Genomic DNA, 24,137 nt, shown 5'->3' with positions numbered 1-24,137 from the left:
TATAATATCTCATTTTGGATTACATCTCAACATCAAGAAGACAAAAATCCTTACCACTCAGCTTATAGAGAGCAGATAGATGAAAAATGATTGAAGCTATCAACGATTTCATCTAACTTATACACAACCGACACCGTTGTTACTAGCAGTCCAGAAGTCAAAAGTTAAGTTGCATTGGGAAATCTGGTGAGGAGCTCTCCAAAATACTAAGGAGGAATAATGTTAGCTTTAGGACTAAGATGTGCTTGATTCAGTTCATGGTCTTTTAAATAATTTGCTATTCATCTTCGGATAGGACAATGAATAAGGATGACATAAGAATTGAAGCCTTTGAATGGTGCTGTTGAAGAAGAGCACTAAATACCTACCCCACGGATATGCAAAAAAACTCGAATAGATACGCCTGGGATAAAATATAGCCAGAGTCCTCCTTGGAGGCAAGGATGAACAAGCTTCATCTCACATATTTTGGGCATGTTGTTAGGTGGGGCTATTCCTTGGAAAGAAATATCATGCTTGAAAATATTAAGAATCAGCAAAGGAGAGGCTGACCCTCAAGGAGGTGGATTGGAATAGTGATTGACTTAAGTATGTCAGAGATGAGGATTGAACAGAAGAGGACAGGGTCTGGATTTGGTGTTCACAGGGTTACTATGAGTTGTACTAGACTCAACTAACCATAAATATATTAAGGAACGTTTTTGGTGTATTTGCCTACTAACTGGAGATTTGAGTCCATAATATATGCATTGGGGAAAAAGATAATCAGGATCCTCCCTTCAGGATTTAAAGCCTTGAATACTCAATGGATGGTAATTATGAGTTGGAATAGACTCTGCTAATTATTTTATAGAGATATTAACAGAATGAACTTCAGAAGACCTTAGATGTGTGGGAAAGCTGAGGACACAAAGCAACTTGAGATCTGAAACTATATCTACACTAACAGTCATAGTATCTGACACCAAGTGGATACCTAGTATATGTGACACCCCAGGTGGATAGATTTGTATATTTCCCTCCAATAAAACCCAAAGTGGAGAGCTATGGTGCCCTAGTGGTAAGAAGCTGTGCTACAATCGCAAAGGTTATCCACCAGCTGCTCTACAAGAGAAGGACAGACAATCTCCATCTCTGCAATTTTCTGCCTCTGAAAAGCTGCTGGAGGATCAGCTGTGAGTCAGTTCTGACTCAAAGATACATGACAACAACAACACCACCACCACCACCAAAAGTAATTTTTGGAAATAATTCTCTGAAATATTAACAATAATAAATAATAAGAAGAAGTATTATTTAAGGAAGGACCAGAATCCTAGCTAAAACTTCTCATTTTAATATATTCTAATATTTTTATTATCTTTATAAAATACTCCTTACTTGTATTTTTTTTATTTTCATAAGGGTAATATTAAATAATAATAGTGTTGATTCATTATACACACATACATATAAGCACTTGTCATAAATATAGTGCCAGGGACCTTCATTTATTAATTTATCTTTATTTTGAACTAGATATTCAAAATTGTCATTTTACTGAAGAAAAACATACATCGATTGCTCACTCAACAACATTCATTTAACAGACTTCACATACTTGCTTCATAATAAAATATGAGGGACCAAATTTACTTTTGAAAAAATTCTACTAGTATATGAAGTATGCCAAAGTGACAAATATTTTATTATATGTTCATCACATTAAAAAAAGAAACCACAGTGGTTTCTTAAAAAAAATAAATAAGAATTCTCAGATAAAAGGGACAGTACAAACATTGTTCAGTTTTGTATTTGCAATTATCACCCTTACCCATAAAAAAGATAACTCTGGAAAGTTCTAACCATTCTAGTAGCACCAGATTTAGACTGTACATGATTTACTGGATTTAGACTGTACATGATTTATTTTAACACGACCATGACAAGTGAAAGTGACAATCTTTTGAATCAAAGGGTCTTTGAATTCTCTTGCATACCTATCAAGCAGTCTTCCCTGGCCCCTAGAGGAATAAAAAGTTTTAAAAAAATAATTCAGGTCAAAGATAAAAGTCAACTGCTGTCAGTAAGGATACAAATATGCAACATCCCCCTCTTATTCTTGGTTTCACTTTCAATAGTTTACAGGCTATCAACAGTGGTTGAAAATGTACTGAAAGTGTGTGAAGTTCTGAGTAGTGTGAACTCACTCCATTTCAGAGATAGTTTCTCCTCCTTCAGTGTACCAAGACCACAAAAGAGGGCAATGTGGCACAGTGCCCTTCATGCATAAGATAGGTTAGCACTGCATACCAGGGTACCTTGGGTACCAACTGTATTGTATATAATAAAAATCAAACCATAGAGTATATAGGGCTTGGTACTCTCCTCCATTTCAAGCATCCACTGGCGTTCTTGGGATATATACCTACTGTAGTTTCATGGATAGTAGTTCTCATGAGTAGATAATAAATATGCAATGACTGAATAGTAACTAGTAGAGACATTCAGAAGAATGACCTGGGATAGGAAAGTTCAATTTACAAGGAATTGTATTTCTTCTGTGTGCAAGTGTCATTTGACTGACTTTGTTGACCAGCTTTCAATCCCAGGATTTGTTTGCAAACCCATACAATCCCCCACTGAGAACTTTAAGTCAAAAAGAGGGCTGAAAGGGAGATAACTGCTTTTGTACTAAATTGGCACCTCTGTGCTTATTTTTGTGATGTTCTAAAGAACACAGAAGTCTCACTAGCACAATAGATTTATTATTGAGATGTCAAAATCAGCAGTTCTTAATCACTACCCACTTCTATGTGTCTCTACTCTATTTATCACAACTTCTTTGTGTTTGGGTTGCCAAAAGCTTTGACATCCTCCACACAAAGATGCACATGAAAGAAACAAAGACCTGAAATGTAAACAAGTCTGAGCACATGCCTTCAATCTGGGTGGTTAGTATGGGGGGTTCTGTTTGCATCTCCATAGCTTTTCATATGTTTGGAATATTTACTAATTTGAACATGATTAATAAAAACAGACAAAAATTCTAAAAGAAACAAAATGTTTCACTGCTTTTAATTTAAGACTAAAGTCTTCTGTTTAGTTGACTGCTGTATTTTATGACATATTATACTCTATTGGTTATGTTGTTATTGTGTGTATCATGGAAATGGAACAGACCTTTAGCTGACTCTCCAGTGGGTTGTCACAGGTACTTAATCTTATGGGAAGAGAGTGCTTATTTCTCTTCTGCGCAGCAGCTGGTGGATTCAACCCTCATACCTTTGCATTGGCAAAACAATTCCTTATCATTAAGCCAACTAGCCATAGTATTTATTAATGGGCAGATTAGCCACAACCAGGCTAATGTCAAGACCATTTTCCTTGTCCTGCCCGAATAGACTCATATCCCTTTAAATCTTAAGTAGACTTGTAGAGTAACTAGAATCTGTCACGCATGAGATTTTATTGAGTGTACCTTTTGACCTCTATGTTACTATGCCAGGTTCATCTGTTAAACATGGTTTGATCTGTGCGTAGCATCCTCTTCAAGGATGGTCTTTTTCCCCCTAACATAACAGAAGCTCTTTGAAGACATGGTAATTGACTTAAAGATCTTATGCACTAAAACTGCATAATTTATAATCATAAAATTGTGAATTCCTATGAGAACATGTGTCATATTAAAGTGTGTATGTCCAATCAGTGATTTATAAAAACAGTAGTTTAAATTTCAAGATACTGGACTTGAAAAATTAATTAAGTTTGGAGAATGATATAAGAACTGAAATGGAAAAATTAAAAAGGTTTTGATGCTGGAATTAGAGGCTATAACTTTTCTCTTACTGAAAACTTGGTTCTTTGCTTTTTGATAGCTCTGTGCAGGTAAAAGAATAGAATTTTCTAAAACATGTTGAAAACCAAATCCATGACTCTTTTGTATGACATTCCTCTCTAGTTCTATCCATAACAACATTTAATCTCAGAGATTTTAACCTGAATTAACACTATCTATCTTCTTTAGAAACATGGTTTTAAAATTCCAGTATTATCAATCAATAAAAGCAATTTTCTTCTTCTGAAACAATGAAGTAAACACACAGGACTTTCTGGAACATTTTTACAGATTCAACAAATAAGACTCAGAAATCTAGTACTCTTGTATTGTCTTTTGTATTCAGACATGTCATTCAACATTCCTTATTTATCATTTATAATAGCAGCTGTACTTGCAGGTTTTAAATAGTCTTGTGTTCAGACATGCCCTCAAATCTCCTGAAGAAACATAGGAAATACTGACAATACCATCACAATAATGGGCACTTCACAGGAACTGTTCAATTCACTTCTTTCTGTGCTGCCTTCACCTTTACTGAGAATGTTTGTGAACATAATTAATAGGGTCTTATGGGGGTTATATGAATAAAAACAAAACAAAACAAAACAGGATACTCCAAAGTCAGAGTGGCTATTGACTCAAAGAGTTTCTTTTTATGCTTATGGCTGACATATCAAAATTATTACATTGAGAGGAAGAGTTGGAATGAGAATATTTTAATACATGAAATGAACTCATTCATACAGTGAATTTATGCAGTTTAACCTAATGAAAAGATCATGCTGTACTTTCTTTTGGGGCCCATGAAGCTTCCTTAACAGTATGTTATAATGCTGAATGATAGAACTAGTTTATTAGGATATAGGAGTTCTGTTTTGATTATTAAAAAGTAAAAGGAAAAAATAATAGTAACAATGATGATTTAAAAATGATGGGATCAAATAATTTAAATCTTCATATAATATCATAACAGACAGCCAAGTTAGATAGTTTGTAGAAAGAAGCATCTCTTTACTTACTGTCTTAGGAAAACTGAGGATATGGTAAATATTAAAAACAAACATTTTTAAAACCATGTTAGATGATTTTTTTCTTTACTAAAATAAGATTTATTGGCACCTACTTTTCACTAGTTTTATTTTAGTGCCTTCTCTGATATTTGAGACTATAAAATAAACTGTATAAATCTGATAGCTGAGAAAGTATTTTCACTTCACCTATAAATAATCTTGAGACACATCAGCACTAGAAGAATCAAACATTTAAAGACAGAAGCATCTAAGATAAAGCAGAGAAGAGGAAAAAACAAACAAAGCCAAATCCTCTCCTGGAGATATTCAACACAAGTTTTCAAGAACAATTTCGATTCAAGCCTTACCAAAACCAATTTTTTAGGTGGCGGGGGGACCAAACAAAAGCCCCTAATGCTTACAGATGATACATTTGTTCTTAGAGAATGGGAGAACCAACATAAATGGAGCACATTTTTATCTAACTACTTCAAAAACTTTGAAAGTGTATTAAAAATCTCAGGACTGAGTTAAAGTGGTGTGTTTTACCTCAGTTCTCATATTTCCATTTTCTCAGTCCTCAGAATTCAGTTCTGTTATAGAAGATTAAATTAGGTAAATCTGGACACATTAAACCCATCTTTTTCAGGTAGCATCAGAATGCATAGAATTAAAAAGAAATAAACAAGAAAGAAAGCCACAGCTGACCGTATAAACTCCTGCCTAGGAATTTCTCAGACAGGAAAACAGATGGAAGCAAAGCAAAAGCACATCTGTAACTTGTGGGCTCTAAATCTCTCATTTGGGTTGTAAGTGACACACAGAAGGCACACAAACCACAACTAGGTGGAGATCAATAAATACACAAAGTGTCATCAGACTGAAAACACAAATCTTCAAAGGCAGTCATTGTCCTGATCAGACCATATATCAAAATAGACAATGCAACTGGAATCGAAGCAAAGGGCGATTAATTAGACCCCCAGGCAAGTTATGTGAAAGGGCCATCCAAAAGGAATTTCTGGCACAGACAAAAGGAAATACTCCAAAACACAAAAGAGAACTGGCAAAACTTAAGCTGGAATCCTGTGTGGGGACACAGTAAGTCAGTAAGCTGATAGATGACCGTTTTTAAAAAATGAGAACATAAAAATGATGCAATGCAGTATGGAGGTGAAAAAGTTGCAAACAAGTTACACTGAAATTGCTAGTATTTTCACACATTCATTTCAGAGTGAGTCTGAAGGGAAACACACACACACACACACACACACACACACACACACACACAGCAATAAACTTCACACACTTGTAAAGAATCTGAATTTATTCGCATATTCTGACCTGCAAAGTGAACAGGCATAAATCTATTTAGGAGTTTCATTTTATGCTGTTTCACCTGTTCATTCAATCAGCATTAAAATATCTCACACAAAGATCTATGTCAATTTCTTGTCTACTAGAACAGCTCAGGATGTAAGCCCCATCATTTCATATTTTAAGATACTGATTATATCAAAGAAATAGAGGGTTTGTCAAAGACTTTAAACTTATTTCCTATACTTAACATTTTGTTTTAAATCTGAGGAATTTGACAATGTGGTTTGAATGAAAGTAATAACAATTGAAAGTAATAACTATTTATTAGGACATATGTCCTACCAAGTACAACATAAATGTGTTACATTTGAAAGAGATCTTTGCATGAAGGTTATTCTTCTGCACATGCTGTCACTAATCAGTATGACACTGTAAAATTGGCTACTGAGTTAGTTTCTTTTTTGGAACTTTATAGTCTTTCTTCCCATCCACAACTCTTGTACAAAAATTTCACGTCTTCATGATACAATTTTTTCAAATATGACCTCAAAATGTTTTGACTACCTCTCAAAACAAGATGAATTGTCAGAGGAAAGGGGAAAATTATTCTAAAGTTAAGGGCAAAATTACAGTAGTCATTTCAACCTTGTGTGTCTTTATTTTTGAAACATAATTCACTATTGTGTGACCATTTATTTATAACTTACATATCAAACTATTAAAAATAGGACATGAACTTTTTGAACTCTTACGATACACAACATGTGGTTGTTATATGTCATCAAGTTGCCTGTGACCCATGGTGACCCTATGTACAACAGCTCTGAAACCTGTCCTGTCCTGAGTCAGTTCACTCCTTTTCCCAGTCACTGTATCAATCCATCTCATCTAGGATCTTCCTCTCCTGTGCCATCCCTCCACCCTTCCAAGGATGATGTCCTTCTCTAATGACATATCAAAATATGTGAGACAGAGCTTCAAAATCCTAGTCTCCAAGGAGGTACTTGTTTTCACCCTCTCCAAGACAGACTTATTTGTTTTCTCGGCATTCCACAGTATGTTCAAGACTTTTCCAGCACCACAACTCAAATGAATCAATGCTTCTTTTCTTATCTTTAGTCATTGTCCAGCTCTCTGAAGCATAACAAGTAATGGCAAAGACCACATATTAGTCTCTAGATTGACATCGCTGATTTTCGGTACTATGGAGAGATCCCTGACAGCAGATTTTCCCAGTGCAATTTGCCTTTTTATTTCCTGACTGCTGGTGCCAAGAATGTTGATTGTGGAGCCAAGCAAGCTGTAATTGTTAATATCCTCAATTTCTTCTCCATTATGGTGCTGCCAATTGGCCCAGTGGTGAGAATCTTTGTCTTCTTGATCTTCAAGAACATACTGAGCTTCAATCCATATTAAAGACTACCATCTTTGAACTTCTGTAGGAAGAGCTTCAGGTTCTCCTCAGTTTTAGTAAGCAAACTTGTGTCATCTGCATGATGTAGGCTACTGATGAGTCTTCCTCCAATCCTGGTGCCACATTCCTTCTCATAAAGCCCAGCTTCCAGAACGATCTGTTCTGCATATAGATTGAAATGGGGTGGAGACAGGATGCATCCCTGATGCACTTCTTTCCTGATTTTGAATCATGCAGAGTTTCCTTGCTCTGTTCTAAGGATTGCTTCTTGGTTCAAGAAAAGGTTTCGCATGAACACAATGAAGTGTTCTGGGATTCCAATTTTTCTCAAAGTTAGCCACAACTTGTTGTGATGCACACAATCAAATGTCTTTGCATTGTTAATAAAACACTGACAGACACTCCTCTGGTACTCTTTACTTTCTACCAAGATCCATCTGATATTGGTGATAATATCTCTAGTGCCACAATATCTTCTAAACTTAGACTGTATTTCTGGTAGTACTCTGCCAATATACTGTTCTAGTAATTTCTGGATAATCTTAAGTAGAATTTTGCTAGCTTGTGGTATTAATGATATTGTTTGATAATTTTCACACTGTCAGGTCACCTTTATTTGGAATGGGAATAAATACAGATATATTCCAGTCAGTTGGCCAGGTAGTTGTCCTCCAGATTTGTTGGCACAACCTGGTGAACACATCCAGGACAGCATCTATTTGTTGAAATATGTCAACTGGTATTCATCAATTTCTGGAGCTTTATTTTTTGCCAAGTCCTTCAGAGCAGACTGAACTTTTTCCTTCATCATCATTGCCTCTTGATCATATGTTGTTTCATGAAATTCTTCTGTGTCAGCAAATTATTTTTGGTACAGTGACTCAGTATACTCCTTCCATCTTCTTTTAATGCTCCCTGAGTCATTCAGTATTCTGCCCACGGCATCCTTAAGCATTGTAACTCATGGCTTGAATTTGTTCTTTAGTTCCTTTAGTTTAAGAAATGCCAAGTTAGTTTGGCCCTTTTAATTTTCCAACTCGAGCTCCTTGCACATTTCATCATAATACTTTTCTTTGTCTTCCTGAGCTGCCCTTTGAAATCTTCTATTCAGCTCCTTGACTTCTTGATTTCTTCCCTTTGCTTTGGCTCTTGTTGCTCTAGGGCAATATTCAGAGTCTCTTCTGACATCCATTTCTTCCTCCTTCTTTGTAATGACCTTTTGAATTCTCCATGGATGATATTCTTGAAATCTTCCCACAGCTCATCTAATCTTTGTTCATTAGTGTTCAAGTCCTCAAACCTGTCCCTGAGTTGGCTTATAAATTCAAGGTGGGTAGACTCAAGATCAGATTTTGATTCTCATGGATATGATTTTACCTTCTTTAGCTTTAATTTGAACTTGCATATGAGTGGTTAATGATCTGTTCCACAATCAGCACTTGGCCTAGTTTTTCACTGCTGATAATGAACTTCTCCAAGAATTCCTTCCACAGATTGAAATTGATCTGATTTCCTATGCTTCCTGTCAGGTAAAACACACGTGTATAGCTTGTGTTTATGTTTCTTATGAAAGGTATTTGCAATGAATAGATCATTGATTGCGCAGAATTCTATCATTCTATCCCCAACCTCAATTCTGTCAGCAAGTATGTATCTTCCAACTATTGGTCCTTCTTCCTACTTCCCAATTTTCAGATGATTCCAGTCATTATTATATTAATGCATCTTGATTACAAGTTCAATTACTTTGTGACTGTGATAGTTGCAAGAAATCACTTATTTTCTCCTGTTTGGTTCTGGCTGTTGGTGCATAAATTTGAATGATAGTGGTATTAATAGACCTTCCTGGTATGTGTATGGATACTATCCTGTCACTTACAATATCATATATGAAGATAAATCTAGAAACAGCCTTTTTAATTATGAAAGCAACTCCATTTCTTTCTCATCTTTTCATCCCAGCAGATCATATGACTACCTGATTAAAAATACACTGTACTAATCAATCTCATTTTGCCAAACTTAATATGCCAATATTTATGCATTCCATTTCTTTCTTAACAATGGCCAGTTTTCTCGACATTTATGATTCCCACATTCTCATTTCAATTATAAGTTTCTCCTTATATCTGCTCCACCCCCTTTGTGTTTCTAAATTTGAGGACTCAGCCTCAGTTGCCATATCTGTTAGTCTACTCTAGGTGTACACTATCGTACATAGGGTTTTCAAAGGCCTGGTATATCTTGGAAGTGGATGGCCAATCCTTCTTCCTAGTCTGTCTTAATTTGGATGCTTAGTGTAGAGCAATATTTGACAGATAAGCATCAGAGTTTCCAGGATCAGTGAGTCCCACTAATAAACAGGAAAGTTAAGATTTCTGGCTATTGAAGTGTTATGAATGCATTAAAGAAGAAAACAATCATTATTTTGCAATTTTTTTTCTTCAGTTCTTACATCCCAGGCACAGTGACTGTCTCATCCTTCTTTTAAGTCTTTTTTTTTTTTTAATTTAGGTTGTTTATTTTTCATTTCAATGAACATCTACAGAGATTTTGGAATTCTATTCATTCATTGTTGCACCCTTCTCCCCGCACAAACCTCCACCCGTTTGCTCCTCTCCTTGAAAAGCAAAACTCCCTCATTGGCACACAATCCCCCCCCCCCCGCACCTCCCCAACCCCACCCCCTACCCCCAAATATAATCCACTCTGCAGGGTCTTTTAAGTCTTTTACTATGTTGGTCTAGTGGTAAAGAGCTGCACTGCCATCCCAAAGCCATGTAATTTAAAACAACCAGCTGTTCCCCATGGGAAAGATGGACAATTTCCTCCTGTGTCTTAAACTACCCCTGAAAACCCACTGCAGAGCCAACTATCAGTCATTCCTGACTCAACAGTAAACACCAATCACCACCACCACTCACCAACGTGTGTTTGCCTTCTACTTGGAATGCTCTTCCCCATACTTGTCACATTTGTACTGTGATTTCCTAATCATTTTACAAATCTAACCTGCCTCAATACAGATTCACATTTTTCTAATTATACCTTCTGATTGATGCCATAACACTTCATATAATTTTGTATTTATGTTTATAGTATCTGTTATTTTTGCATTAATTTTTACATTATTTGATTTCTATTTCACCCACTAGATTATAAATTCAGTGAAAATAGTATTAGGTAGTTTTTTCTTCTTCTAAACTATTGTTTAGCACAGTACCAAATACAGTACAGATTGTCTAGTAATAACTATATTAAATAAGAGTGTTTTTATCTTCTGTACCTATCTGATGGTCACTAGGCACATGAAGCCATTTAAATTTAAATTACCATTAAATACAACTTATGACCTCTTAGTCATACTAGTCATATTTCAAGTGTCCATAACCACAAGGATATGAAATTTAATAGACTAGATAGAGAACATTCCTATCAATTTCCAATAGTTGTATTAGGCAGCTATAGTCTACACTAAGCATTTTTTAGAACAGCTGTGATAATATAAGGACTTCTTAGAAATTTCCATGTATATTCTATTTCTGGAATGTCTCTTTAATTCATAGCTAGCAGCTTCATCATTATTGTCTTTCAGAAACCACAGAAGATCTCTTAATCACAAATACTGCTGCATCTACATATATTATAAAAATTGTTGGCATATATATCAAGTTTATTGTTCGTCTCATATGTTTTACCACTCCTCGTTGCCTCCAACAAAGTTCAAACACCTGAACATCAAACTCACGACTTCTTAATAGCATACTACCTCAATTTCAGGTGAAATTAATCCCATACATACTCCTTGCATCCAATTATAAAAGAAAACAAAACGACATTTCACAGATATATGAGGAGACCCTTGAACATACTATGGACTGCCAAGAAAACAGACAGGTTTGTCTTAGAGAGGGTGAAACCAAGTTTCTCCTTGGAGGCTAGGATTTTGAAGCTCCGTCCCACATACTTTGGGCATGTGATCAGGAGGGACAGATCATTGGAGAAGGACATCATGCTCGGAAGGGTGGAGGGACAGCACAGGAGGGGAAGATCCCACATGAGATGGATTGATAGAGTAACTGGGGCAATTGGGGTAGGAGTGAGACTGGCTCAGGGCAGGCTTCAGAGCTTTTATTTATAGGGTCGCTATCAGTTTCCAGGCGACTTGATGGCACGTAACAATAACTCATATAAAAAAAAGTACCCTGTCACAATGCTACTTGAAATGTCTTCTACTTCTTATCATTGTTTTTCCACTTCTTCCTGTAAGAAGCCCTGGTGATATAATGGTTAAACATATAGCTTCTAACCAAAAGTTAGTCGTTGGAACCTACCAGAGGCTCTGTAAAAAATCAAAGCTACAGGGGCCTTTTTACAAGGACGGAGCCAAAAGCAAAGAAGGAAGCCCCTGCCCCTCCCAAAACTGAAGCCAAAGCAAAGGCGTTACAGGCCAAGATGGCAGTCCTGAAGGGCGTCCACAGCCACAAAAAAAAAAAAAAAAAAAAATCTGCATGTCACCCATCTTCTGGCAGCCTAAGATGCTATGACTCTGAAAGCAGCCCAAATACCCCTGGATGAGCACCTCCAGGAGAAACACATGTGACTACTATGCCATCATCAAGTTTCCCCTGACCATTGAGTCAGCCATGAAGAAGCCATGAAGAAGATAACAACACACTTGTGTTCATTGTGGATGTCAAGGCCAACAAGCACCAAATTAAACATGCTGTAAAGAGGCTCTATGACATTGATGTGGCTAAGGTCAACACTTTGCTTAGGCTTGATGGAGAGAAGAAGGTTTGTGTTCAACTTGCTCCTGACTATGATGCTTTGGATGTTGCCAACAAAATAGGGGTCACCCAAACTGAGTTCGGCTGGCTAATTCTAAGTACATATTTTTCACACACACACACACACACACACACACACACACCCTACCTTGTGGGGAAACCCTAATGGTAGTTCTTCTCCATCAGGTAGATTCACCATGAGTTGGAATTTAACTGTTGACACACACCAACTCTATTTTTAGAGCCAGATTTAAGTGTCACTTTGTACAATATTTTCAGTCTTCATTGATTGCTTAGAATTCTCATCTCCAACGCATTATGCTATTTAGTGGACAGTGTCTTATTTATTTTCCAATATTTCATATAGTGTTTTTTATACACAGGCTATCTTCTATGTTTTGTTTGATTGAAATAATAAAATAAGGAATTAATTTGTTTAAAAATGTTAATTATCTATCCTTTAAAAAAAAACATACAATGCCTTAGCCATTTTTGTTAAATTTTGCCTATTATCCTTCCCATCAATCACACCACGTCCTTAGTATCGAGAGGTGAAAAGCTCATCAGTGAAATGCTACTGAATTGTAAGTGAATTTTTATGTGTGCCGAAGGTTATCAGAGAAAAATTAAACAAAGAACAGCAATAAAGTTCAAATATTTTCAAAGAAGTTCTGCAAGAATATCCTAATAGAACAAATAGTATCAAAGATTTTAAGCCACGAAAAAGCTTAGCAAACTCAGTATACAGAATTTATTCTTAATACTCTCTGTTTAACATGATTTATTCCTTCTTAGAACATTGTATATATATAATCAAACACAATTTTGCTTCCTAGTCTATACATGCATTCTGTTATCTATTGGGAAAGGAAAGTAATATTAAAATGACTCCAGGGGGGTAAAAATAAGAGATAGCAAAGAAGAGGTTCAGTTTATGTCAGAAGTTAGTTTTTATACACTTGCAATAAATACATAGATAAAACAGTAATATCACTGACTTTCAATTAAGGGTGTTTTTTTTTATTATCACTTTTTCTTTTTCAATTTCAAGATGTTTATAAGCCTCTATGGGGTAAGGAGTGGCACTGCCAACCCAGAGGCCCACAGTTCAAGTGCAATAGCATGTCCTTCCATGCGATTTACTGTCTTTGAAAACCCTCTGGAGGGTCAGCAAATACCATTATGCTCTCAGTAAAAGCTTCACTTGGAAGTGCTCACATGTTTATCACCATTTAATTCTAAATTATTAAATAAAAGTTAAAAACTGGAGCTGGTGTGTTCCAATTGCAAACTGCAAAGAAAAACATTTCAAATCAAATATTCTAAGTAAGAGACCAAACAGATCACCCTTCTAGCAAGAAATTCTGAAAATGGTGATTAAAACAATGATCAAATAAACTAATACATTAACAAGAGAGGAACCCCTATTTTTAAACTTTTTCAATTAAATTCATCCATCACATGTCCTTATTTGATCTCTCAATGTGTTATTCCCCCACGCCCCATCTTTTTTTTTAACCAAGGATAATAAATAGCATGACAAAAATCTTGCTGTGTGGCCTCATAGCCTTTTATGGTGGGAAGATACATTTACCACAACTCTTGCTTGCCTTTTCATTTGACTAGGAGTTTGTTCACAGCTTAAACACAAAACATTTTCTAGATGTGTATATGGGATTTGTATTTCATCTTTAATATATGGTCCTTTATAAATTGGACAACTCAATTTCCTTTACTTTTTTATTCCTATCTCGATAACTTTCAGTATATTTAGGTTAGGTAAAAACCATTACTTTGTTAGGCCTAAATTGCTTAAAATAGATTAAGACTAGCAAGAAGTTAAATTTGCACTAACTCACAAAGCAAACATTTACTTAAATGTTAATCTGAAAATGACTCTTGAAAGACATTTAATTGATTATAAATCTCTTATGACACTATTATGTAGCTTATTTATACAAAGTTTGTCAGTCCGAAGCATAGCTTTTCAGGCCAGGCTACTGTTGTTATAAGGCATGCTTCAGTACACTCACATACTACAACTACTCCAAACAACAGCTATTCATCGCTAGACAAGATACTTCACGAGAAATAACTGTGAATTCTTGGACTCTGAAAGAGCCTCGATGCTTTTAGAGGATCTGTCCCCTAGGGGTGAAGGGATCAGTGGGAGACAGCATTATTGGCCAGAATAGTAGGTAAAGAATGATCTGAGCTTAGAAGTGGGCCTCATTCAAAAGCCCTGTTTTCATTAACACTCTTAAGTGAAATGATCGTTTGTATTTCTGCTCTTAAAAGTGTTCAGCAGCCTCAGGGCACAAAAAAAAGAAATGGGGGGGGGGGCTTAGAAATAGTTTAGATAGAAAAATATGAAAAGTTTGTACAAGACCAGAGAAAGCTTCCCATTGATAGCATTTATTAACAACCTTCCTCTTATTAATTCCATTTACACTGAAAGTGTGTATCTAGGAAGTTATTTTAATAAAGATAAATACAACTAAGCAAATCTTAGTTGAAATCACAAGTACACCTCAAGTGACATTATTTCTCTGTAAAGTTTGTATTCTATCAAACAAGAACTTGGTTCACATAAATGTCTAACTGATTCCCTCTATTCTTTTGTAATGTATAGAAACAGTTAATATTTTTTAAATTATTCAAGATATTTATTTTACTCTGTGTAGTTTGTGCATTTGTTTTTCTTTCCCCCCCTCAGAATATAGTCTAAATTAAATGTTGGATAAAGTATTTGTTATAGTAATAATTGTATATTCTAATTATTTTATCCACATAAAGCTAAACCTTTTTAACATACAACGTATGCTTAGACACAGAATACTTATTTTTAATGCTTGTTGTGGCTGTTATGTGCTATCAAGTTGCCTGTGACTCATAGTGACACTCTGAGTACAACAGCTCTCAAGCCTGCCCTATCCTGAGCCAGTCTCACTGACTCCAATATACCTAACCCCATTACCACAGTGTCAATCCATTTCATCCAGGGTTGCCTCCTGCTATATCCCTCCTCCCTTCCAAGCATGACACCCTTCTCCAAGGACTAGTCCCACCTGGCCACATGCTCAAGTATGTGAGACGGAACTTTGAACACACACACACACACACACACATTTCAAGCAATCTCATTGCCCTCCAGTAGAAACGGACTTAAAGCTAACCGTCCAATGCATTTCAGAGGCTATCAATTGCACAGAACAATTTGGTGATTCTTCTTCCTTGGTGTCGCTGGTGGGTTTGTGTTACTTTTGAATTAGCAGAATAACTCTTTACAGACTATACCATCATAGCTCCCTGTATTTCTCCCTAGTCACTAGTAGACAAAAACTCAAATTAGGAAAGGCTAATGATCTTACTAGGGAAGTCTATGGCCTAGTTGTAAGGAACTGCACTACAATCTCAAAGGTACACACTTCAAATCCACCAGCTTCTCCACAGAAGAATGATGGGCAACCCCCTCTCATGCCCTACTGCAGGATCAACTATGAATTGGTTTCAACTAGATAGTACACATCAATAAATGAGAACAACATTAATTTGCAGCTGTTGTTGTTGTCAAGTACTATTGAATCGTAGATGACTCATATCAACCCTATGAACGAAAGACCTGAACACTTGTATAACTTTTATCATTTCTCCATGTTTATAGAGTTTCTGGAGGCAAACCATTTCGGAAGTGGATGCCACTCCTGCTTCCAAGCTTGTTTTAATCAGGAAGCTCCACCAAACACTGTCCACCATGGCTAACCATTATCGCATTTGACACATCAGTGTCACAGTGTTTAGCATCACAGCCACCATGAGTTACTGCTGTTCAGCAATGTACAGACCAGTGCTATACCACTTAGAAGAATATTTGACCAAAACAATTTAAACCAGGCCTGAGGGCTTCAGATTAAAATCGCCTCACTTGGGCTTGGTTGCATAACTTTCTGTCCTAGCATAAGTAATATAAGCAAGTTGCCAAAAAATTCTAACTCATGCACAAACAGCAGTCGGTCTCTGGAAAGAATGTGCAGTAATATTTGAAAAACTCGAGTTGTTTCGTTTTCTTTATAATTTTTATTTTTATTCTTTTTTACATATTTTTAAATTTTATTTTTATTATTTGTGTGTGTGTGTGTGTGTGTGTGTGTGTGTGTGTACCGTCAAATCAGATCTGACTGGTACAGGAGGAGATTGTCCCTCCTTCCCCAGCAGAGCATCTGGTGGATTCGAACCGTGCGCCTCTGCGACTGCAATGCAGGTTCTTGCCAATAGGCCACCAGAACTCCCCTTTTCTTTATAATTTTTGGATTTCAAATATTAGTTTATGTAGTGTCATAGAAATTTATCTTTGTATTTTGTGACTAATTGACATTAAATTTTACTTCAACATCACATGACTAATTACTTCAATATGTATTCATTTTAAAGAAAGCAAACATATATATCTTGCCTTACAAACTCTTCCAACTCGAGAAAGGATGGTTTTATCAGAAGTACTGCCTTCTTGAGATGATTCATGGAAGAAGAAATATATTTTGTCATCATCTGGATTATAGGTATCTGGTATGGGAAAAGTTCCAATAAATTTTGCTCCTGTTTAAGAGGAAAAGGGCAGAAATTAAATACTGTAATGATTATATCACCATAGGTGCATTTTGTATATCAAATTAGTTGTAATATTTTTTTTAAAATAAACAATCCTCAGTATGAAATGATTGTGAGAAATATGTATGCAAATATACATGACATGATACAAAAATATATATTACCATAAAGAGGTCCTCATGGAGTTCTCTAGGAACCCCACAGTGTAGAGGACTTCAGATACAAGGCCTTGTTAGACACATTTACTACAACTCTACTAAACTACCTAAAAGCCTCTAGAAAACTGGAGAAAGGATTAAAAGTTTTGTAATTTCCTGATATCCATCCTTCTCCCAGGGAACAGCTATTAGATTTGAACCACATGCCTTTGGGATTACAGCAAGCTTCACCAGAGCTCCCACTATAGTAGTATTGTTATTTTTTAGCCACATGTATTTAATGAGGAATTTAGGAGAAAAAACACAAGTGCAAAATTTCAACATACTATGTGCTTTCTGATGCATTTCTCCAAAGAAAGAAATAGTGAAACCAACTGTATTTGGGTTGATAGGATTTTCAGATATTTACTTTTACATCAATGTGACATGCACGACTGTTTCATATGCATGTTGTTCATATATGCTGTCAAATAGCCTGTAACTCATTGTGACCCTATGTACATTAGCTCTGAAATCTGCCCTATCCTGAGCCAATCTCATTGTCTCTGATAGACCTAGTTCCATTGCTCTAGTCACTGAGTCAATCCATGTCATCCTGACTCTTCCTTTCCTGCACTGTTCCTCCACCCTTCCAAGCATGATGTCCCTCTCCAGGAACTGGACCCTCCTGGCCACGTGCCCAAAATACAGGACATGGAGCCTCAAAATCCTTGCCTCCAGGGAGTAGTCTGGTTTCACCCTTTCCAGAACAGAACTATTTGTTCTCCTGGCAGTCCACAATATGTTAAACACTGTTCTCCAGCACCACAACTCAAAGGCATTGATCTTTTTTTCTGTTTTCCTTAATTATTGTCTAGCTTTCTGATGTATGGCATGTAATTGTGAAGACCAAGACCTGGAGCAGGTGCACCTTAGTCTCCAGAATGACATCATTGTTCTTCAATAATTTAGAGAGGTCCTCAATGCAATTCATGTTAATTTCTTGGCTACTGATTAATTTATTTTTTGACTACTGATGCCAAGAGTGTTGATTGTGGAGCCAAGCAAGCTGAAGTTGTCAATAATTTCAATCTCTTTTCTGTCTATCAGGAAGCTGCCAAAAGGTCCAATGGTGAGAATGTTTGTCTATCTGATGTTGAGCTTCAATCCATATTAAAGACTACAATCATTGACCTTCTGCAGCAAATGCCTTATGTCCTCTAGAGTTTCTGCAAGCCTGGTTGTGTCATCTGCTTAACTCAGATTGTTGATGAATTTTCCTCCAATTCTGATGCCACATTCCTCCTCATAATGCCCAGTCTCCCAAATGATCTGCTCTGCGCACAGATTGAAAAGATATGGAGATGGGGTACATCCCCGGCACACTCCTTTCCTGATCCTGAACTATTTAAAATAAATTCATTTTTTCAGGCCATGATTATCAAGATTCTATAGAATAATTCAGATCACAAAATGAGGCATTCCTCCTTTCTGTAATCTGATGTAATTATGCCATATGTTTTAATCTTAACTCTGATGGTCTACTGGGAGCAGAGTTATGGTTTTAATCTAAAAAGAAGTGGTTCAAATCCACCAACTGCTACATGAGAGAAAGCTGTCAAGCCCCTCTTGTGTGATTTATGGTCTCTAAAAATCTGCTGGAAGATCAGCTAGGAGTTGGTCACCTAGCAATGCTGTTAGTCAGTCAGGCTTAGTGGTAGTTATGTAAATAGTAAAACTTACAGTTCAGGGTTATATATCTTGAGTCATTTTCTTCTTATTTATAAAATATTTAAATAAATAAACCACAAAAAAGGAGAATTTGAAGTAGAATTCATCCTTTGGGTCAGGTTCTCTGAGCTAAGAAATTCCTAGATACAAGGAAAAAATTGATGACATAGACCTTCCTCTAAATCTAATATATAGACAGAGATAGATCTTTGCACTAGAACTAGTGCCCTTAATTAATACATGTTGCCTTCTAAATTGTGAGAGAGTTAGTTTTTTTGTAAAAGGCATATAGTTATTTTCTTTATTGTAGCACTAAACAATTCAGAGTTTTATTGCTGTATCACAGATGTATGTATATTTCAGAAATGCACAGCTTAACCTACTTTAAATATATTAAAATACTACCCAAGTATTGTTATAATTGGCATTTCTAATTGTCAAAGATAAACTGTGATACTAGCCCACATATCAAAAATTTCATCATTTTAACAAAGCAAAACGAAGAGATATATTTCTGAGCGCTATTTATTTTACCTTGAATTAAAATATAATGTAGATGATCTTGTTGTGCTTATTCTATCACTGTTTATTTTATTGAATGCTATTTTGAATATTGGTAATTTTTTTCCAAGTACTGGATAACAGTTGTGTTTATATGAAGAAATTAAATTATGAAGGAACACAAAAAGCACCAAATTTCATGATTTGAATATGTACATGTATGTGTTAAAAATAAATACAAGATTATAAGGTCTTCCTTTATAGACTGAACAAACATGCAATCAAGATACATTTATAGTAATAAGTGACTGGAATGAAAAAGTTGGGAACAGAGAAGAAGGATCAGTAGTTGGAAAACATAGATTTGGTGACAGAAATGAAGCTGGAGAATGATAGAATTTTACACAATCAATGACTTTTTCATTGCAAATACATTTTATAGGAAACATAAACACAGACTATACTCATGGATTTTACCTGATGGTATACATAGGAATCAGATTGATTCCATCTATAGAAAGACCTACTAGATAACCTCAGTATCAGCTATGAAAAATAGGTCAGGAGCTGATTATGGAACAGATTACCAACTACTCATAATGAAAGTTCAAGCTGAAGCTAAGTAAAATTAAATCAAATCCACAGGAACCAAAATATGACCTTGAATCCATCCCACCTGGATTTCAAAGCCATCTCAAGAACAGGTTTGAGGCCTTGAACACTAATATGTGAAGATCAGATGAGTTCTTGGAGGATATAAAGAATATCATCAAGAAAGAGTGCAAATGGTCATTACAATGACAGAGGAGGAAGAAAAGACCAAAATGGATGTCAGAAGAGACTCTGAATATTGCACTAAAGTGCCGAGAAGCCAAAGTAGAGGGAAGAATTCAAGATATTAAGGAGCTGAACAGAAGATGTCAAAAGGCATCATGGGAAGACAAAGTATTATAATGAAATGGGCAAAGGGATGGAGTCAGAAAATCAAAGGGGCCAAAGCTTCTCAGCATTTCTTAAGCTGAAAGAACTGAAGAACAAATTCAAGCCTCTAGTTGCAATACTTAAGGATGCTTTGGGCAGAATATTAAATGATCCAGGAAGTATTAAAAGAAGATGGAAAGAATATACAGAGTCATTGTACCAAAAGGGATTGGCAGGTACAGAAGAATTTCACAAAACAACATATGAGCAATATTCTGTGGTGATGAAGAAAGAAGTTCAAGTGGCTTTGAAAGAAATGGCAAAAAAATAAGGCCTCAGAAGTGAATGATATATCAATTGACATATTTTAACTAACACATGCTGCCCTTGATGTTTTCACCAAGTTGTGTCAAGAAATCTGGATGACAACTACTTGAGCAACTGACTGGAAGAAATTTATATTTGTTCCTATTCCAAAGAAAAGAGATCCAGCAGAGTGTGGAAATTATTGAATAATATCATTAATATGACATGTAAGCAAGATTCTGCTGAAGATTATCCAAAAATGACTGGAACAGCACATCAACAGAAAATTACTAGACGTGCAGGCTGGGTTTATAAGGGGTCATGGTACTAGGGATATTGTAGTCAATGTTAGATGGATCTTAGCTGAAAGCAGGGAGTACCAGAAGAATGTTCATATGTGTTTCATTGATTATGCAGAAGCATTTGACTCTGTGGATCACAACAAACTAAGGCTAACTCTGAGAACAATGGGAATCCCAGATCATGCTAACATGAAACCTATACTTGGACCAGGAGGCAATCGTGAGAACAGAGCAAGGGAACACTGCAATCAAAATTGGGAAGAGCGCATGCCAGGAGTGTGTACTATCTCCATACCTTTTCAACCAACAAACAACAGGTTATCCAGGAGGCTTGGCTCTACGAGGAGAAATTTGGCATCAAGATTGGAGGAAGACTTATCAACAATCTGATGACACAACAGATGACTCAACAGGGCTGGCTGACTCTGAGGTGGTCTGAAGTGCTTGCTGCTGAAAGTCAAAGACTGCAGCTTTCAGTATGGATTGAGGCTCGATATCAAGAAAAAAAAAGGTTCCCACCACTGGGCCAATTGGTAGCATCATGATAGATGGTGAAGATATTGAGATTATTAAGAGCTTTAGTTTGCTTGGCTCCACAGTCAACATCCTTGGCACCAGTAGCCAGGAACTTAAAAGACATATTGCAATGGGAAACTCTGCTGTTAGAGACCTCTCCAAAGTACTGAAGAACAAAAATGTCAGTCTAGAGACTAAAGTACACCTGATACAGGCCATGGTTTTTGCAATTACTTGGTATGCAGAAAGCTGGATAATGAGTAGGGATAATAGAAGGATAATTGATGCTTTTGAGTTGTGTTTTTGGAGAAGAGTATTGAATATACCACAAACTGCTAAAAGAAAGAACAGGTTCATCCTGGAGAAGGTTAAATCAGGCTGCTCCTTAGAGGCAAGGTTTCTGAAGCTTTGTCTGACATATTTTGGACATGTTGTAAGGAGTGACCAGTCCTTGGATAGGGATGTCATGCTTAGGTGGGAGGAGGGACGGCTCAAGAAAGGAAGACTATGAGATGGGTTGATTCAGTCACTGGGGTAAGGAGGGTGGAGGTGTCAGAGACAGTGAGATTGGTACAGGATAGAGTAGGATTTAGGGCTATTGTACACAGGGTCACTATAAGTTGCAGATGACTCAAAAGCACATAACAACAACAACAAAATGAATAGAAAGATTCTTCCTTTCAAATTCCACTAAAATCCTTTCTTGTAGCATTCATTTTAGGACTTCACGAGACGTTTTTTCTTGCCTTGTTGCCAAGTTGTCTAAAAAGAGGTATCATTTAATCAGTATATGAAATGCATGGTTGCTGAGCTAAATAACTTAAAATCATACTAATAAGACACATGGGCTTTATTAAAGTACATATTTCCTGATTGGCATTTGAAACACATGCCCAAAGAGGCATGGTGTTTGAAATCATGCATCTGCATAAGTCTCCTTCTAGCATGACACTAAGAGGCATTGCCAAATAAAAATGGCATAAACCCATGTGGATTGAAAGGTGCATCTATTTAATTTCTCCTGATGAACTTTGTTCACTGACATGAGCACACCTACAGCACAATCTAAGAGATAGTGAGTTTCCATCTCCTCTTTTTTTCTCCTAGTAATATCATTTTTGTGCATTTTTTTCATTTTCTTCTTTCATGTGGAAGAGGAATTTATAGACAACACAGCACCAGAAGAAAAACTTCAAATGAAAACTGCCTACATATGTTAAACATGAAAATTTAAAACAAAAGTTCTCATCTACTCCAGGAAGGAAAACAAAAACATATGAATTCAAAGCATCATTGTTTGTTTTCATTTTCCAAATGGTCATACATCTACTTTTATCCTGACTTTCCAGCAAATACTGAACTCTAATTTATATCTATATATGTGATTCCTTATAAATTCTAAAATTAAGATTAAACTGCTCTGTTCCTCGCCGATCGACAGACTGTACTCTCATGTAGCCTCAACCACATCCCTGAGACATGACCGTGAAGGTTGGAATAAACTGATTTGGCCACATTTGATGCCTGGTCATCAGGGTTGCTTTTAACTCTGACAAAGTAGAGGTTGTTGCCATCAATGATCCCTTCATTGACCTCGACATGGCCTACAAGTTCTACTATTATTCCACCCACGGAAGTTAAATGGAATTATCAAGGCTGAGAATGGAAAGATGGTCATCAATGGGAAAGCCATCAATCTGTATCTTCCAGGAGTAAAATCCAGGCAACATCAAGAGGGGTGATGCTGATTCTGAGTATGATGTGGAGTCCACTAGTGTCTTCACAATTTTGGGGAAAGCTGGGGCTCACTTGAAGTGTAGTGCCAAAGAGGTAATCATCTCTGCTCCTTCTGCAAATGTCTCTCCATGTTTGTGATGGTCATGACCCTTGAGAAGTATGACGACTCTCTCAAAATTGTCAGCAATGCCTTCTGCACCTTCAACTGCTTGAGCCCTATGGCCAAGGTCATCCATGGCAACTTCGGCATCATACTAGGACTCATGACCACAGACCATGTCATCAGTGCCATTCAGAAGACTGTGGATTGCCCCAGCAGAAAGCTGTGATATGATGGCTGTGGAGCTGCCCAAAACATCATCCCTGAATCTACTAGCCCTGCCAAGGCTGAGGACAAGTACACCTCTGAGCTTAATGAGAAATTTACTTTCAGTCATGGATCTGACATGCCATCTGGAGAAATCGGCCAAATATGATGACATTGAGAAAGCAAATTTCAAGCAGTGGTCATTCCATAGCTGGATCATATGGAACTTCTATGTTCAACTTTCTGAGGAAGTGTCAAACTACCTTCCAGACTGGTTGTATCATTTCACAATCCCACCAACAATGTATAAGAATTCCTATCTCACTGCATCCTCTTCAATATTTATTACTTGATGTCCTGTTAAACTTTGCCACTGCTACTGGAGTAAGATGGTATCTCATTGTGGTTTTGATTTGCATCTTTCTTATTGCCAGTTGTTTTTGAGCATTTCTTCATGTGTCTCTTGGCCATCCAAATATCTTCCTCTCTGAAAATTCCATGCATTCTGCCCATTTTGCAATTGTGTTATCAGTATTTTTTCTTGTGGAAGCCTTGTAGGATTATATAAACTTTTTAAATGAGACACTTGCCTGAAATGAGACCTTTATCTGAATGAGAACTGAATACTTGGGAATAAATTTAACCAGAAGTACAAAGGACCTTTTCCAAGAAAATTACAAAACATTACTACAAGAAACAAAAAGAGATCTTGAAAAG

General features: G+C 36.4%; 1 protein-coding gene across 1 annotated transcript in view; it reads right to left on the bottom strand.

Moving 5' to 3' along the window:
- Positions 1 to 24,137, bottom strand: part of SEMA3D (sema domain, immunoglobulin domain (Ig), short basic domain, secreted, (semaphorin) 3D) — a 179,451-nt gene that overhangs the window by 55,718 nt on the left and 99,596 nt on the right. The window contains exon 7 of the mRNA XM_006896139.1: positions 16,808 to 16,950. Coding sequence (XP_006896201.1) covers positions 16,808 to 16,950 — 143 coding nt within the window. The remainder of the gene's footprint in view (positions 1 to 16,807; positions 16,951 to 24,137) is intronic.

This window comes from Elephantulus edwardii, unplaced genomic scaffold (genome assembly GCF_000299155.1).
Source record: "Elephantulus edwardii isolate Elephantulus edwardi_28Jun2011 unplaced genomic scaffold, EleEdw1.0 scaffold00183, whole genome shotgun sequence".
NCBI lineage: Eukaryota > Metazoa > Chordata > Mammalia > Macroscelidea > Macroscelididae > Elephantulus > Elephantulus edwardii.
This window is presented reverse-complemented; position numbering and strand designations above follow the sequence as displayed.